Source organism: Prunus mume, linkage group LG3, assembly GCF_029339155.1.
Source record: "Prunus mume cultivar Tortuosa linkage group LG3, ASM2933915v1, whole genome shotgun sequence".
Taxonomy (NCBI): Eukaryota; Viridiplantae; Streptophyta; class Magnoliopsida; order Rosales; family Rosaceae; genus Prunus; species Prunus mume.
Window position 1 is genome coordinate 2378383 of NC_142700.1, and position 14522 is coordinate 2392904.

Consider the following 14522-nt stretch of genomic DNA (forward strand, 5'->3'; position numbering starts at 1 on the left):
TGGTATGCTTTTGATTTTGATTTTTTTGAACAAAAGCAATAGTCTAACTATATTATTGGTAAGCGATAGCCTCTTCAGTCCTATTATTGGTAAGCTTTGGATTTTAGGGACAAAAAAGATGTGCATATATGCACCTTTTATATTTACATTTTTTTCTCTCTCTTATGACATAATATCTATGTATTTGTTGTTATTTTATGCAATGTGGTCGTAATACTGATATTTGGGTTTTATCATCTTCATTCATTTATTATCTTAAAAAAAGATTATTTTTATTGTTTTAATACTGATATTTGGGTTTTATCATCTTCATTCATTTATTATCTTAAAAAAAGATTATTTTTATTGTTTTCATTGTATTTAACAATGGATCTACAAATTGCACACAGGTGAATGTAAGTATTGTTTAAAGGTGGGCGACCACCATACAGAACTATGCTCTTACATTGATGAGGTCCCAGAGAACGCAATTGTTGGTGAGAGTTGTGTGGTTACATGTCTTATATGTGGCTGCTACTTTAGAGACTCACATTGTGCTAATTGTGGCTTAACCCTAGGACGTGCACTCTTCAAGGGTTGTTTAATATGTGGGAAGAAAGGTGAACACATGGAATTTGAGTGCCCGAAATTTGAGCTGAATCCTAATGTTACTTTTGACCCTTATAGTCATTCTTTTATGGTCGATATTCGCCCTTAGAGTTGAAGCAAGGGAGAAAGAAGTGCTTTTTTATGTCGTTTGCCATAAAGAACATGCATCCTAATCTTTTGATGTCTACATCGTGCATTGTTTTTGTCACAAATGAATTGCAATTTGCATCACATGGTCTATTATATTTCTTATGCTTGAACTAGTTTTTATCTTATGATTTTGTTTATCTGTTATGGGGGTAGTATAGTTTATTTTAATTTAAAGACTCACTAAACAACTGGGCATGAATGACCACGGTTTGAATTGAATGATGACTTGGTAAAATAACAAAGGTAAAATGGAAAAGTTTAGTAATAAATGTTATAATGAGTTTTCACATCCGTAATTTATAACACTTTACAATAAGTTAAATGTCGAAGAGGCTAGTCTGGCTACCTTCCCCATATCATCCTATGAAGAATAAAGATCGAGTTGAAATACGTTCAAAGATATTAATAGTTGTAATAGAAGACGAGTCAAATAATAATAATATCGTACACATAGAAAAGGAAGGCGGAGCCAAGTGATGGCAGTGTCATGCATGCATATGATATCATATGAGGGCCAAGTGATGTTTCGACAACCTATGGAAGTACAGAGCTTAAAAAATTATGGAGCAGAGCAACTTCTCCAGCATGCCACAACCATATGACTACACAGTGCCAAGCATTAGCTTAAAAAATGCCAAGAAATAGGGGCGTTTGGTATCCTCTTCAAATAGGGAACTCAAAAATTTTGATTTTTCTTAAAAACAAGGAATTCTTAATAATTTGAGTGTTTTTTAGTTGTTCTTAAGTTTGAGTTTTTAAAAATAAGGCTACCAAACAGGTTTTCTTTGTTTTGAACTCAAATTCTGTTTTTGAGTTTAAAAAGTTGGATTTAAGTTAAATACCAAACGGACCCTTAACGTTTCAATTTCTTCAATCGAGGTTTCCAGGAATGCTTTTTTTGTTATGCAGTTTAATCATGTCATAATTGGTGACCTAGTTGTTATCATACGATATATAGCCAAAGCCAATTACTATGACTTATGGCTTGCATAAAGGATTTGCTGAATTCATTCATTCTCGTTAGCTAATAGCTATCATACGTCAATGAGATTGAAACGACGACATTTTGGACCAATACATCAATGATAAATTGTGAAAGTTCCCTCACTCAACTCTTTGTTGAAGGAAAAGGTAAACAACAAATGTCATATCCTACTATAATAGAAAAATGTTTTGCTCCTTATTAATTAGGGATATCTCTAAATCCGATGATCCCAATTCCTTAATTCATTAATTACTCAAATCAAATATTGATTAGAGTTTATCAAATCCAACATTTGTTTTTTATTTTAAAACGAAAAAAAAAACAAATAAATTATATTGTCGTATTGTTAGATTGGGAGACCACACATAAAGATACAAATGAATGCACGCAATGAATGGTTCATTTGGCTAGGAAACAAATTATTATTTTTTGATGACAATGTCTATCTCTTACCTCTCTCTCTAATTCTCAATCCCCAAAATTTGTAAGCCTGGAAGACACAATTCATGAAATTAGGCCCACTGTTGTAGGAGCCCTAATTCCATTTGACACTTTATCAGGGGAGCTTCTATAGTGAGTGGAAAGTTATAAGGGGTGTTTGTGAGCGGTATGTAAGGGCCGTTGGATTTCATCCAAGGATGAGTTTAAAAGAGGGTGCATGTAGAACCGGGTTGAAATCTGACCCGTTGGAAACCCAACTTCAGTTGAAGTTCTTTCCCTCTTTCCCTCTCTGTGAAAAACTCCTCTCTTTTTGAATGTAACGCAAACCCACAATTAGAAAGATCCAAAGCTCCCAAACCCTATAGTCGCTCCATTGTCATCAGCTCCTTGGGAGGCCTGCGATCTATGGTATCCTCGGTATGACGATTAATCGCTCTTACTTAGTTATTGCCATGTTTTTATTCTATGGCTCAAGTGGAAACCCCTTCTCTTTTTCGTTATGAGATTCCAGATGAAAGTAAAGTAGCATATCTCTTTCAGAGCTAGACGCCGCAGCAGCAGTTGTTCCTCGATTTTGGTAGAAATGGAGTCTCCACTACCAAAGAGTCTTCTCTAATGTCCACCACATTTTCTCAAGCTGACTGACTTCGGAGCTCCCGATTGATTTTGACACTATTAGGCCCAAAAGACTAAAATAGCCATATGCCCTACTATTTTTTTTGGGACGAAAATATGCGCAACTTTAATTCACAAATCTTTTTGTTTTCTGGTCGATCTTTAATTCATAAATCAATATTCACTATCGTGAATATATTTTATTTTTGGAAAGGATATATATTTTTAATTTGAAATGTAAAGTCTGTTTTTGGAAGGAATATAAAATATAAAAATAAGAAGTAAGGAATGAAAGTTTTATAAAATAAAAAAGTACCCACTACGATATATTTTAACTTTTTTGTTATTTAATTTCATATTATTCAAGTTATCTTGTTTTAGAAGTTTAATTAATAAAGGATATTTCTTGCTATTTTGAAGGTTTCCCTAAATTCTTTGGGAAAAAGGAAAAGGTTTCTCAAAATTATGCCTCTGCCTTTTTATAATAGTCTTGTCTTTTCTTTTTTTCGGTCTCCATCTCTCTCTCTTTGTTTTTGCACGTTTAGGGTTTAGAATTTGAAAGAGTCCGTTATCTATGGGTGGATCAATGAAGGTTTCGCAATCCAAGAAGGTGGTCTGGCCCTCGAGTTGTGAGGCTTCGAAGCACATGGACGAGGTATTTGTCCACTTCTCATCTCTAACTGGGTTTATTTTCTGGTGTTTTGTGTTTGTGTGTTGGTGTTTTATTTAAATAATCAGGTTATGTGAATATGGGGTCTTAGTATGAAATTGAGTTTTGGGGTTTATTATTATTGATAAGTACATGATAATAGTGGCAGTATGAATGTTGTTTTTAATGAGATTTAACTATTGACAGGCTCAGGTTGTGATGCCAAACTTAAATTGTTAGAGTGGGTGGTAGAAGTTCAATGGTATCATTTTGTTTGTCTGTTGACTAGGATCTGAGGACGATGAGTTGATGCAATCATTTTGTTTGTTTGACTAGGTATCTTTTGTTTGTTTAATACCTAGATACCCAGTGAATTTCAGATCAAAAAACAAAAGCCCATGAACTTTACCCCAACAATACAAACATAAAAAAAACAAAAACAAAAAACAAGATTCTCTTTTCTTCTCTCTCCAGCCAATCCAAAAACAAAAACAACAACACAAACAAAAAAAAAGACTATCAGATATTAAAAGAAACCTTTATCAATTCGAACTACTATCCACTCAAAAAGTGATTTACTAAATCTGAGAGAATTTTAGATGGTGGTTTTCTTTATTGTACTGCAACTTGAGGTGTTTAGATGTCACATGTAATAGAACGCTTAACTTTGTTCTTCTCTTGGTCATATTTGTTGTTTGTGCTGTCTCTTGGCAGGATGGAAAGGTGGCTGATACATTAGAAGGTGCAGATCCATCTAGTTTGGCTAATAAAGTTGCAGTTGAGCCTGAAGAACCTGCTCCAGAGTTGACAAAAGAGAATGAATCTTCCCAAGAGCAAATTGAAGCGCAAGATGGCCTTGATGATGCCTTGAAAAGGCGGCTGCAACAGCTGATTGACTCCAATCGAGTCATGCTTTTCATGAAAGGAACCCCTGAGGATCCCAAATGTGAATTTAGCAAAATAGCTGTTAAAATGTTGAAGAGACATGAGGTCGAATTTGGAAGTTTTGATCTTCTCACGGACAATGAAGTTATGGAGGGGATACAAAAGTATTCTAACTGGCCACTATTACCACATATCTACTTTGAAGGGAGGGCTCGTGGTTTTCGTCACATAGGAACTCTAATGAAAGGTTGCCCATCTGATCCAAATGTGTTTGGATAGATTACACAATAGAAAAGTTGCACAAGAGAAAGCACTGAACATTTGCAAAATGTGATTTTTCATTGAAGAAAAGATATTGAGGCATTTGCAATGTAATGTTTTGATTCTTAAAGTGTTTATTTGCCTGGCTAATTTCTGTTTCTTTTGTGGGGTACTTTCTTTTTTGAATAGTACACTCTGTTAGTGGACAACAGGGCAAGTGGCTTTGAGATATTAACCAGTTGATCAATGGATAATGAATCTGTTTCAATAATATAATATTCCATCAAGAATTTTTAATGGGATTACTTTCTCGACGTGAAATGAATATATAATATACACTAAATTGTGAACCTGAACAATTATCTAAATGTCACTTCGCTCTCTGAACTATTACTACAAGTTTTTAATGATGTTGAAAGTTGTACCAAACAAAAAACATTCCAATTCGCATGAACAAATTTCTGCGTATATACCAATGCATTTTGTATACGCATGAGCATATTTCTGTGTAGATGATGGTGAAGAACCCGTCAAGAAAGAAGTTGTAGGTTTGCTGGTTTGTTTATGAATTCTACTGAGTATTTGACTTCCTCTGCTTTGGCTCTGCATTGCAATATGAGTGTCATAATGGACTTTAATTCACTTTCTATTTTACAGCAATATCAGAAAAACTGCATTACAGCTCTGTATTATTGTTTTGGCACCAAATGGTTGATTTTGTTTCATTTATGAAATGCGTAAATGAGCAGTTGAGGTGAAGGAGGGGAAGATTGTCTCCATTGTTAAAGAAGAAGAAAATCATGGAAAATCCAAGTTGGAGAGGCTATTGTCACGCCTGGCTTGATTGATGTGTAAAATTTTGGGGGCGGGGGAATAAAAAACCGAGTCTAGCCGTTTGGCGACACTATTTCTTAAAAAAAATTGGAAAAACCGAGTCTGGCCGCGCGGCTTTACTATTTCTTTTAATAAAGTTTGGAGAAAACCGAGCATAGCCGATCGGCTATAGTATTTTTGAAAAAAAAAAAAATTGAAATAACCGAGTACAGCAGCGCGGCTGTACTATTTCTTTTAAAAAATTTGGACTATACCCACTTAATATAGAAATTCGACCCCTTGTACTAAAAATTATACAGTAGTGCCTACATCTGGCCAGCAGCTATAATGATTTTTGGGACCGCTGAATTACTAAATGTATTATGTTGATCTTTAGATTCCTCAGAAGAGTGTGCCATAGAGCCTTTCATCTCAGGTTTTTTGATGCAGAATTAGCTCAAATGGTTTGTGGTTCTTGCCGCCGCCTGCTTAAATCTCCACCAGGAGCCACAGGGATGTTCAATGCTCATGCTGTGAAACAGTCAACTTTGTGCTACAAGGTTCTTCTCTCTTCCTCTTTCACTTAGATACTTAGTGTACCTAGTAAGCAACGTTCTCATTCTCATTCTCTCCTCTTTTTGCCTTTTCCAAAATTGTTGTAGGTTTTCTTACTTCATGTAATCTTGTGATGATACTGTACGCCTAGCTCAAGTATTGCCAAAATTTGATAACAATGATAAAGAAGAAAGAGAAACTGCTGGGGCTATTTTGCATAGTTTTGTAACTTTCCAGTTTACGTGTAAGGGTCTCTATCTACTAAGAATCATGCCATCAGGAAAGCTGATATGGGGAGGCTGGTTTTAGAAACCCTCTATCCAGTGGGCGATACTAATAAGAGTAATCAATTTTGGTCTTGGATCATGCTGAGTCTAGATTTGAGAAGTAATACAAGGTCTGAAGAATTTGATTTACAATCACCAATGTTTCCTTGGCGTCTGATAAAATCCATTGACGATAGTCTCTTCATTATATACCCAAGCTAAAACAAACCCTTCAAGTGCTATTGTTTCCTAACCAATAATCCGTGGTCACTTGTCTTTAAATTTTAAGTGGTATTCCATTTGAGTGAAATGTGTTTCACTTATTTTTTCATTCATCATCATGTTATTAGGAATGAACTTTTAGTGCTTATTAGAGATGGATTCTAAATTTGGCTTCAGGAGACATAAAAGAAGTAGTCAAAGGTTTGTTTGTTTTAAAAAAAAAAAAAACTTTTTGACACTTTGTTATATTACATTTCATCGAGTCTAACATCAGAATTTAAAAAGTTTCCCGGAGATTTTGGAGGTCTGTGGACCGCAGATCATAGAAAAAGTAACCCTGTTAAAACATATGCCACATGATTGGTTGCAACAGCAGACGAATGCTGTCTGTTCACCAGAGAGGCTTCCATATGCTGGTCTATTATCTTCGCTGATCACCTTTGGAGAATCACGTAAAGCTTTGTGACATGGGTACCATTTTTACTGGATTATGTTTTTCTTCACTTCGAGTGACTTTGTTTTGTACTTTGTCTATAATACTCAATTACTCATTTCAATGCATGTAATTTGAAGTTGGATAGAGGATTTTGAAACTAAGTGAAGAATCTGGAGTATGTTCGACCTTCAAGATTTCAAATTTTGGCAACCTTGGGATACCTTATTGGGTTGGAGAAAGTTTATGTTGTGTATGTTTACAAAGACAACAACATGCTAACTAGTTTCTTTTAAACTTTCATTATGTGACAATGAATTGTGAATTGTTTTCTCACGAACTCCATGTTTTTCTTCATATTTTTGGCTGATTTAACAGTGCTGGTGGACATCAGGGAGAGATTGATCATTTTCAATGTTTTAGTTTTCTTACGCTTAAATATGCTTCTGCTATTCCTTGACACTGTATTTCACTCTTTGGTGTGATATTTGAATTAGTGAGTGGCGTGCCGGACCTATATTTCATTTTATCTCAAAGATCCTTGAGGCCTGAGAGATCGATGATCTTAATGTAGGCAATGCCAGGGTAGTCAAAAATATTAGGAAACATTTTTTCGCGTTCCTTGAGGGAATAGTCTATCAAGTTTCATACCACATTCGAAACAGGATTTGTCTAATCCAGTCCAAACAACTTGTATTTTTAGACCAACTTGGTCTCTTGAAACTGAGGTACTTTTTTAGAATTGTATCGACAAAAGATTTTTGCCAAGATTTCGTCGGAGCTGCGACAGTCCAATCAGAGGATATAAGCATGAAAAGAGCTATTGAATCGAGGCCTATAGCACCAAAAAGCAGGGTAAAGTTTTCCGGCCCGTCAAACTTATGGTAATCATGTTTCTCTAGTTTATAGAAGAAATCAAGGGCTATGGAAACCGCAGTGAAGGATATAGCCCGGAAAATGCACCACAGCAGCCTTGGTGAAGAGGGCTTCATATACAAAGTTGAGCTCAATTGCAATCGATCTAAAAGCTGCTTCTGCCTTTCTGTTATGGAAAAATGCACGGCTCTCAAACCGTTGGTGGAAGCTAAAAATGGGATCTCACAATAAGCCCCTGAAGATTTTATAGAAGTGGTAACCATGTCGCACCATTGCAGTATCATTCTCCATATCACCTGGTTCCACAACATAAGTTACTGTCCTGGATTCTTTGTTGCGTTCTGCTGTCACCTCTATATGAGTTGGAAGTTTCCTCCTCTATACGGTTACCGCGCGGCTGTACTATTATATTTAAATATATTGTATAGCCGCGCGGCTATACTTTATTGCAATATATTTAAAGTGCATCGTCGCGCGCCTATACTATTAAATATTGGAATATATTTACAGAGTATCGTCGCCCGGCTATATGAAAAAGTTTGGATAAGGGTCGTTCCCTATTCTAGTCTTCAGTTTTTCCGGACCCATAAGCTATTTGCTCGACCCTCTGTTTTGCCATCAAATTTGGAATTGAATAATACAAAAAATTCCGTTAGTGGGTTTTAGATTTTCAGTTTCAGTCATCAATTCAATCTAGCGGGGAGGATAGGATATGAATGGGCTCTGCGCCTCTGCCACCTCCGGCTACGTTTTACATATGATTAAATATTCAGAGTTCCATGAACTTATCAACAAGGCTTTCATAGCTCAGTTGGGAAATTAGCGTATAGCCGTTCGGCTATACTATTTCTTTTGAAAAATATTGGAAAAAACAGGCCATACTATTTCTTTAAAAGAATTTGTTCAGAAGCGAGTATAGCCGATCGGCTATACTTTTTCTAGCCTATTTTCAAAAAAATTTAAAGCCGCGTATAGCCGAACGGCTATACAGTTTCTTTTTTAAAAACATTTTAAAAACCGAGTATAGCCAGCCACTTACAGACAAATAAGCTAGTTGCTGATTAGGTAAATACCTATCTAATTGAATTTATGCTATTAATTACAAGTACAATCCACTTACACAGAAACGCTTTTATAGTGTGAAGAGAAATCAGATGCAATCATAAGATTTGGAAACTATAAAGAACTTCATATACAAAGTTGAGCTCAATTGCAATCAATCTAAAAGCTGCTTCTGCCTTTCTGTTATGGAAAAATGCACGGCTCTCAAAGAGTTGGTGGAAGCTAAAAATGGGATCTCACAATAAGCCCCAGAATATTTTATAGAAGTGGTAAGCATGTCGCACCATTGCAATATCATTCTCCATATCACCTGGTTCCACAACATAAGTTACTGTCCTGGATTCTTTGTTGCTTTCTGCTGTCACCTCTATATGAGTTGGAAGTTTGCCGTCTTTTTTTGAGTACTCCTCCATGAGCTTGGCATAATTGTGTCCAGGGTCAAGTTTTTGAAGCATGGATTCCTCTTCTATGCGAGTATAGCCGCGCGGCGATACTATATGGAAATATATTTAAATTGTATAGCCGCGCAGCTATATATTGTTGCAATATATTTAGGGTATATAGCCGCTCGGCTATACCATTAAATATTGGAATACCCATATTTAAAGAGTATCGTCGCTCGGCTATACTAAAAAATTTGGATAAGGGTCGTTCCCTATTCTAGTCTGCAGTTTTTCTGGACCCATCAGCAATTTGCTCGACTCTCTGTTTTGCCATTAAAGATCTCCTCTTTATAACCTCATTTGCAGGGAACACGACGAAGTTTGGTGGTAATGTACGTAACACCACAAAACTGGTGTTATAAACAACCAGAGAAACCTTAAAAGCTAGTTGCTGATTAGGTAAATACCTATCTAATTGAATTTATGCTACAAGTACAATCCACTTACACAGAAACGCTTTAATAGTATGAAGAGAAATCAGATGCAATCATAAGATTTGGAAACTATAAAGAACTACCTTTCAAGGCCTGTAGATGTTGGCTTGGTCCTTACAAAAATCTGCACCAGTCCATAAGGCTGGTCAGAACAGAACTTTAACCAAAAGCATTTGGTGTTGCAGTTTAGATGGCAAATACAGCACATTAAAAATCAGGCAGCATTATGTGTCTGGATGAAAGGGTGACAAAGCAGATGGATACCTAACCTAACTACTTTTTTCTTAGAGAAAAAAAGAACCTAAGCTCCAAATCTGGAACGGTAATGCCTGTGATCCTCTGAACTCCAAGTTGAGTAGCAATGAGGTTCTGCATTAGCAAAGAGCCAAGGAATTACTCGCACAGATGAAAATACCAGAGGCAAATTCTATTAAACTAATAATCTCAATGTCATATTTTTGAAAGATGAATGGTCTTAAATCTGATGTGATGGAACATCTAATTAGGTAGTGGATAAGAAAATAGTCTTACATCTAGTGGTTAGGTATTACTTACTATTTTCTAGTTTCTTCTCTCTGGAATATCAGTTTTTAAAAAGAGCAGATGGAAACTATAGTGTGTGTTTAGGCAAAAAGGTCCAAAGTCATGCTGCAAATGGCGATGTTTTGGAGATGATCACTTCAACAAAAATGTTTAAACTGAGTCCATAATATGCTGTTGGAAGTATATTCTCCTCAACCCTCGGCAAAACCTGTGCATGGATTTTAAATTCATAAATCAATTAGATAAGCAATTGAGATGCTAACAATTAGAAATGAGTTCAAATGTGTAATTCATGGTTTCTAACTTTTTCTGTCATCAATTAAACATTGAGGCCAGAGCTTACGAGGTCTGTTAGAAATGAGATACTAACAATTAGATAATCCATCTGCTGATCTCAAAGTTCACAGAGCTTACGAGGTCTGTTAGAAGAAGAAGAACATTGAGGCCAGTTCAAGGAATAGATGCTTACTTGACTTGAGATTAGATTTTTTTCATTACATTTATTCAGTGACAAATAAAGGAGGTTAAAATAAGGGTAACTTTAAAATATAGGCAATCAAGATACAGTAATAAAATATTTTAGTGAGGATGCGTAATTCCAAGGAGGAGATGGAAAGAAAGGAAAAGAGGAAGGAAGACAGAGGGATTGGATTGGATTGGAAGTATATATGCAAGAGTCACAAACAAGACTCACAAATTTCGGAAGTATTAGCACAAACTTGAAAATAAAAGGAAACGTAAAACAAAGGAAAACCCATATTAATTAACTTCCTTTATGTGGGACTCAAAAAAATCAAAATCACCAAAATATTCCTGCTCTAATTCAGAAAACCAAAATCCCAAACGAAATCGGAAAATCAAAACTAGAAATAAATGCCCTGCTTATTAAAGATGCGTGCATTGAGGTCTAATAGTTTTTAATGATAATTTATTATTTAATTTAGACAGAAATGGAAAAAATAATATTGATTAAATGGTCATAATATGGTCGGTTATTCAATCAAGCCAAACCGCCCATATAACATGTAAGCAAGAAACGCCGTTCTTTCTTTCTCCCACAATTCATCCTGCACCCGACCGCCAGTCCTTTGTTCTCTCTCAACCGCAAAGCCAAACACCAAGCTCTACACAGCCACGGACAACGTCTGCGGAAAGGACCTTTTCTCGCCAGCTATGGCCCCTCTCAACTGCAATACGTCAATAATCGGTGTGTATGCTTTTCCTTTTCCTTTTAATTCAAAGGGTGACCAAGACTATCTGCAATTGAATTGCTTGAGCTTTAAATTAATTTTATGCCACAGCTTCTGTGTATAAAAAATTATATTTTCACATTGAAAATATTCAATTTTTTGTCTTTCCTCCACTCAGTCACATTGTTCTATTATATGTCCTCCCTTATGTGCCAGTGTTCCGGTATGCTCTTGATTTTTGTTTTTAGGGTTTCCGAGAAAGATTATATGAAATTTTCTTGGGCTTTGTGTGGTTCGGAAAAAAGAAAGTGTTGTTTTTATTTTATTTTTGTTGTTGTAATTAGAGGATATATCTTATGCCAAAAGATTTAATCAATTTTTAAAGATGATTTTTCCAGCCAAGTTATTTTGGTATGTGCACGATGGATAGCCAGTATTTATTTGTTGATGGGATCATATATATTATTCCTTCTAACTTCTTCGACATCATAACCCATTCTCTTGCCTTTTTTTTTTTTTTTTTTTTGGTATTTAACAATGTAATTGCATGTAAACAGATAGCAAGGCCGAAGAACCAAAGACGGAACCAGAGACTACAAAACTAACGAAAGAAGAACTTCTGAAAGAACTTCATAGCAATTATTTTTTTTATCTGTTCCAGGGCCCTTACAGTCCTAAGGGTATGTTGTTTTGTGTGTGTGTGTGAATAAAAGAGATGGTCTAGCCTCCGCCTTCCTAATTCTATTGGGATGCTCTCTAATTTAGAGACAAGAAAGAAAAATATATATGCAGGGTTCTCTATTTTATGACATAATATCTATACTATGCATTTGTTGTTGTTATTTTTCATGTTGAAAACAACTCGTAAGTTAAAAAGATGATTTCTCTAGCCAAGTTATTTTGGTGTTTGCATCAAGCATAACCAATATTTAATAATATAGTTATTTGTTGATGGGATCATAGATGTTATTCCTTATAACTTCTTTGCATTAATTATCACCTTCTTCTTTTTCTTTTGTATTTTCACAATGTAATTGCATGGAAACAGTGAGCAAGCTTGAAGAATCACAACCTAAAGAAGAATCACAGCTTGAAGAATCAGAGAATGATGAATCAGAGAATTATGAATCAGAGACTGATGAATCCGAGGATGAAGAAATTGGTATGCTTTTGATTTTGATTTTTTTGAACAAAAGCAATAGTCTAACTATATTATTGGTAAGCGATAGCCTCTTCAGTCCTAATCTTATTGGTAAGCTTTGGATTTTAGGGGCAAAAAAGATGTGCATGCACCTTTTATATTTACATTTTTTTTCTCTCTTATGATATAATATCTATGTATTTGTTGTTATTTTATGTAATGTGGTAGTAATACTGATTTTTGGGTTTTATCATCTTCTTTCATTTATTGTCTTTAAAAAAAGATTATTTTTATTGTTTTCATTGTATTTAACAATGGATTTACAAATTGCACACAGGTGAATGTAAGTATTGTTTAAAGGTGGGTGACCACCATACAGAACTATGCTCTTACATTGATGAGGTCCCAGAGAATGCAATTGTTGGTGAGAGTTGTGTGGTTACATGTCTTGTATGTGGCTGCTTCTTTAGAGACTCACGTTGTGCTAATTGTGGCATAACCCTAGGACGTGCACTCTTCAAGGATTGTTTAATATGTGGGAAGCGAGGTGAACACATGGAATTTGAGTGCCCGGAACTTGAGCCGAATCCTGATTTTTCTTTCGACCCTTATGGTCGTTCTTTTATGGTCGATATTCGCCCTTAATTGTACTCTAGAGTTGAAGTAAGGGAGAAAGAAGTGTTTTTTTATGTCGTTTGCCATAAATACCATGCATCCTAATCTTTTGATGTCTACATCGTGTATTGTTTTTGTCACAAACGAATTGCAATTTGCATAACATGGTCTATTATATTCTTATGCTTGAACTAGTTTTTATCTTATGATTTTGTTTTTCTCTTATGGGGTTAGTATACTTTATGTTACTTTAAAGACTTGCTAAACAACTAGGCATGAATGACCACGGTTTGAATTGAGCGATGATTTGGTAAAATAACAAAGGTAAAATGGAAAAGTTTAGTAATAAATATTATAATGAGTTTTCACATCCGGAATTTATAACACTTTACAATAAGTTAAATGTCGAAGAGGCTAGGCTGGCTACCTTCCCCCCCACCCCCCATATCATCCTATGAAGAATAAAGATCGAGTTGAAATACATTCAAAGATATTAATTGTTGTAATAGAAGACGAGTCAAATAATAATAATATCGTACACATATAAAAGAAGGCGGAGCCAAGTGATGGAAGTGTCATGCATGCATATGATATCATATGAGGGCCAAGTGATGTTTCGACAACCTATGGAAGTACAGAGCTTACAAATTTATGGAGCAGAGCAACTTCTGCAGCATGAGACAACAACCATATAACTACACAGTGCCAAGCATTAGCTTAAAAATGCCAAGAAATAGGGGCGTTCGTATTCAAATAGGAACTCAAAAATTTTGATTTTTCTTAAAAACAAGGAGTTCTTAAATCTATTTTTAAGATTGAAAAACGTGTTTGATGTGCAACTTGAAAACTGTTTTCAAATATTAAAATTTAGAGAACTTGTGGATCGTGAAAAAAAAAATAGATATTTTTTTATTTTTAATAATTGGAGTGTTTTTTAGTTGTTCTTGAATTTGAGTTTTTAAAAATAGGGCTACTAAACAGGTTTTCTTTGTTTTGAACTCAAATTCTGTTGTTGAGTTTAACAAGTGTGATTTAAGTTGAATCCCAAACATGCCCTTAACGATTCAATTTCTTCAATCCAAGTTTCCAGGAATGCTTTTTTTGTTATGCAGTTTAATCATGTCATAATTGGTGATCTATCATACGATATATTGCCAATTACTATAACTCATGGCTCGCATAAAGGATTTGCTGAATTCGTTCATTCTCGTTAGCTATCATACGTCAATGAGATTGAAACGACGAAATTTTGGACCAATACATCAATGATAAATTGTGAAAGCTCCCCTCACTCAACTCTTTCTTGAAGGAAAAGGTAAACAACAAATGTCATATCCTACTATAATAGAAAAATG

At 35.1% G+C, this 14522-nt stretch overlaps 2 protein-coding genes across 2 annotated transcripts; both read left to right on the plus strand.

Annotated features, from left to right (window-relative positions):
* The first annotated feature begins 3243 nt into the window (after window positions 1-3243).
* LOC103324928 (monothiol glutaredoxin-S17-like) lies at window positions 3244-4724 on the plus strand. The gene is made up of 2 exons (XM_089049367.1): window positions 3244-3434; window positions 4143-4724. The coding sequence occupies exons 1-2, from the start codon at window positions 3354-3356 to the stop codon at window positions 4590-4592; spliced, it is 531 nt and encodes a 176-aa protein (XP_088905493.1). The 5' UTR covers window positions 3244-3353; the 3' UTR covers window positions 4593-4724.
* A 6518-nt stretch (window positions 4725-11242) lies between these two features.
* LOC103324927 (uncharacterized) lies at window positions 11243-13295 on the plus strand. The gene is made up of 4 exons (XM_008227040.3): window positions 11243-11428; window positions 11969-12091; window positions 12460-12573; window positions 12890-13295. The coding sequence occupies exons 1-4, from the start codon at window positions 11395-11397 to the stop codon at window positions 13195-13197; spliced, it is 579 nt and encodes a 192-aa protein (XP_008225262.1). The 5' UTR covers window positions 11243-11394; the 3' UTR covers window positions 13198-13295.
* The last annotated feature ends 1227 nt before the right edge of the window (window positions 13296-14522 follow it).

What these genes read in the sequence shown, in the direction of transcription:
- LOC103324928 (XM_089049367.1), top strand. Translation starts at nt 3,354, where the DNA reads ATGGGTGGATCAATGAAGGTTTCGCAATCCAAGAAGGTGGTCTGGCCC. An exon ending in CTTCGAAGCACATGGACGAG is followed by an intron (nt 3,435 to 4,142) that starts GTATTTGTCCAC and finishes GTCTCTTGGCAG; the next exon opens with GATGGAAAGGTGGCTGATAC.
- LOC103324927 (XM_008227040.3), top strand. Translation starts at nt 11,395, where the DNA reads ATGGCCCCTCTCAACTGCAATACGTCAATAATCG. An exon ending in CTGCAATACGTCAATAATCG is followed by an intron (nt 11,429 to 11,968) that starts GTGTGTATGCTT and finishes GCATGTAAACAG; the next exon opens with ATAGCAAGGCCGAAGAACCA. An exon ending in ATCCGAGGATGAAGAAATTG is followed by an intron (nt 12,574 to 12,889) that starts GTATGCTTTTGA and finishes AATTGCACACAG; the next exon opens with GTGAATGTAAGTATTGTTTA.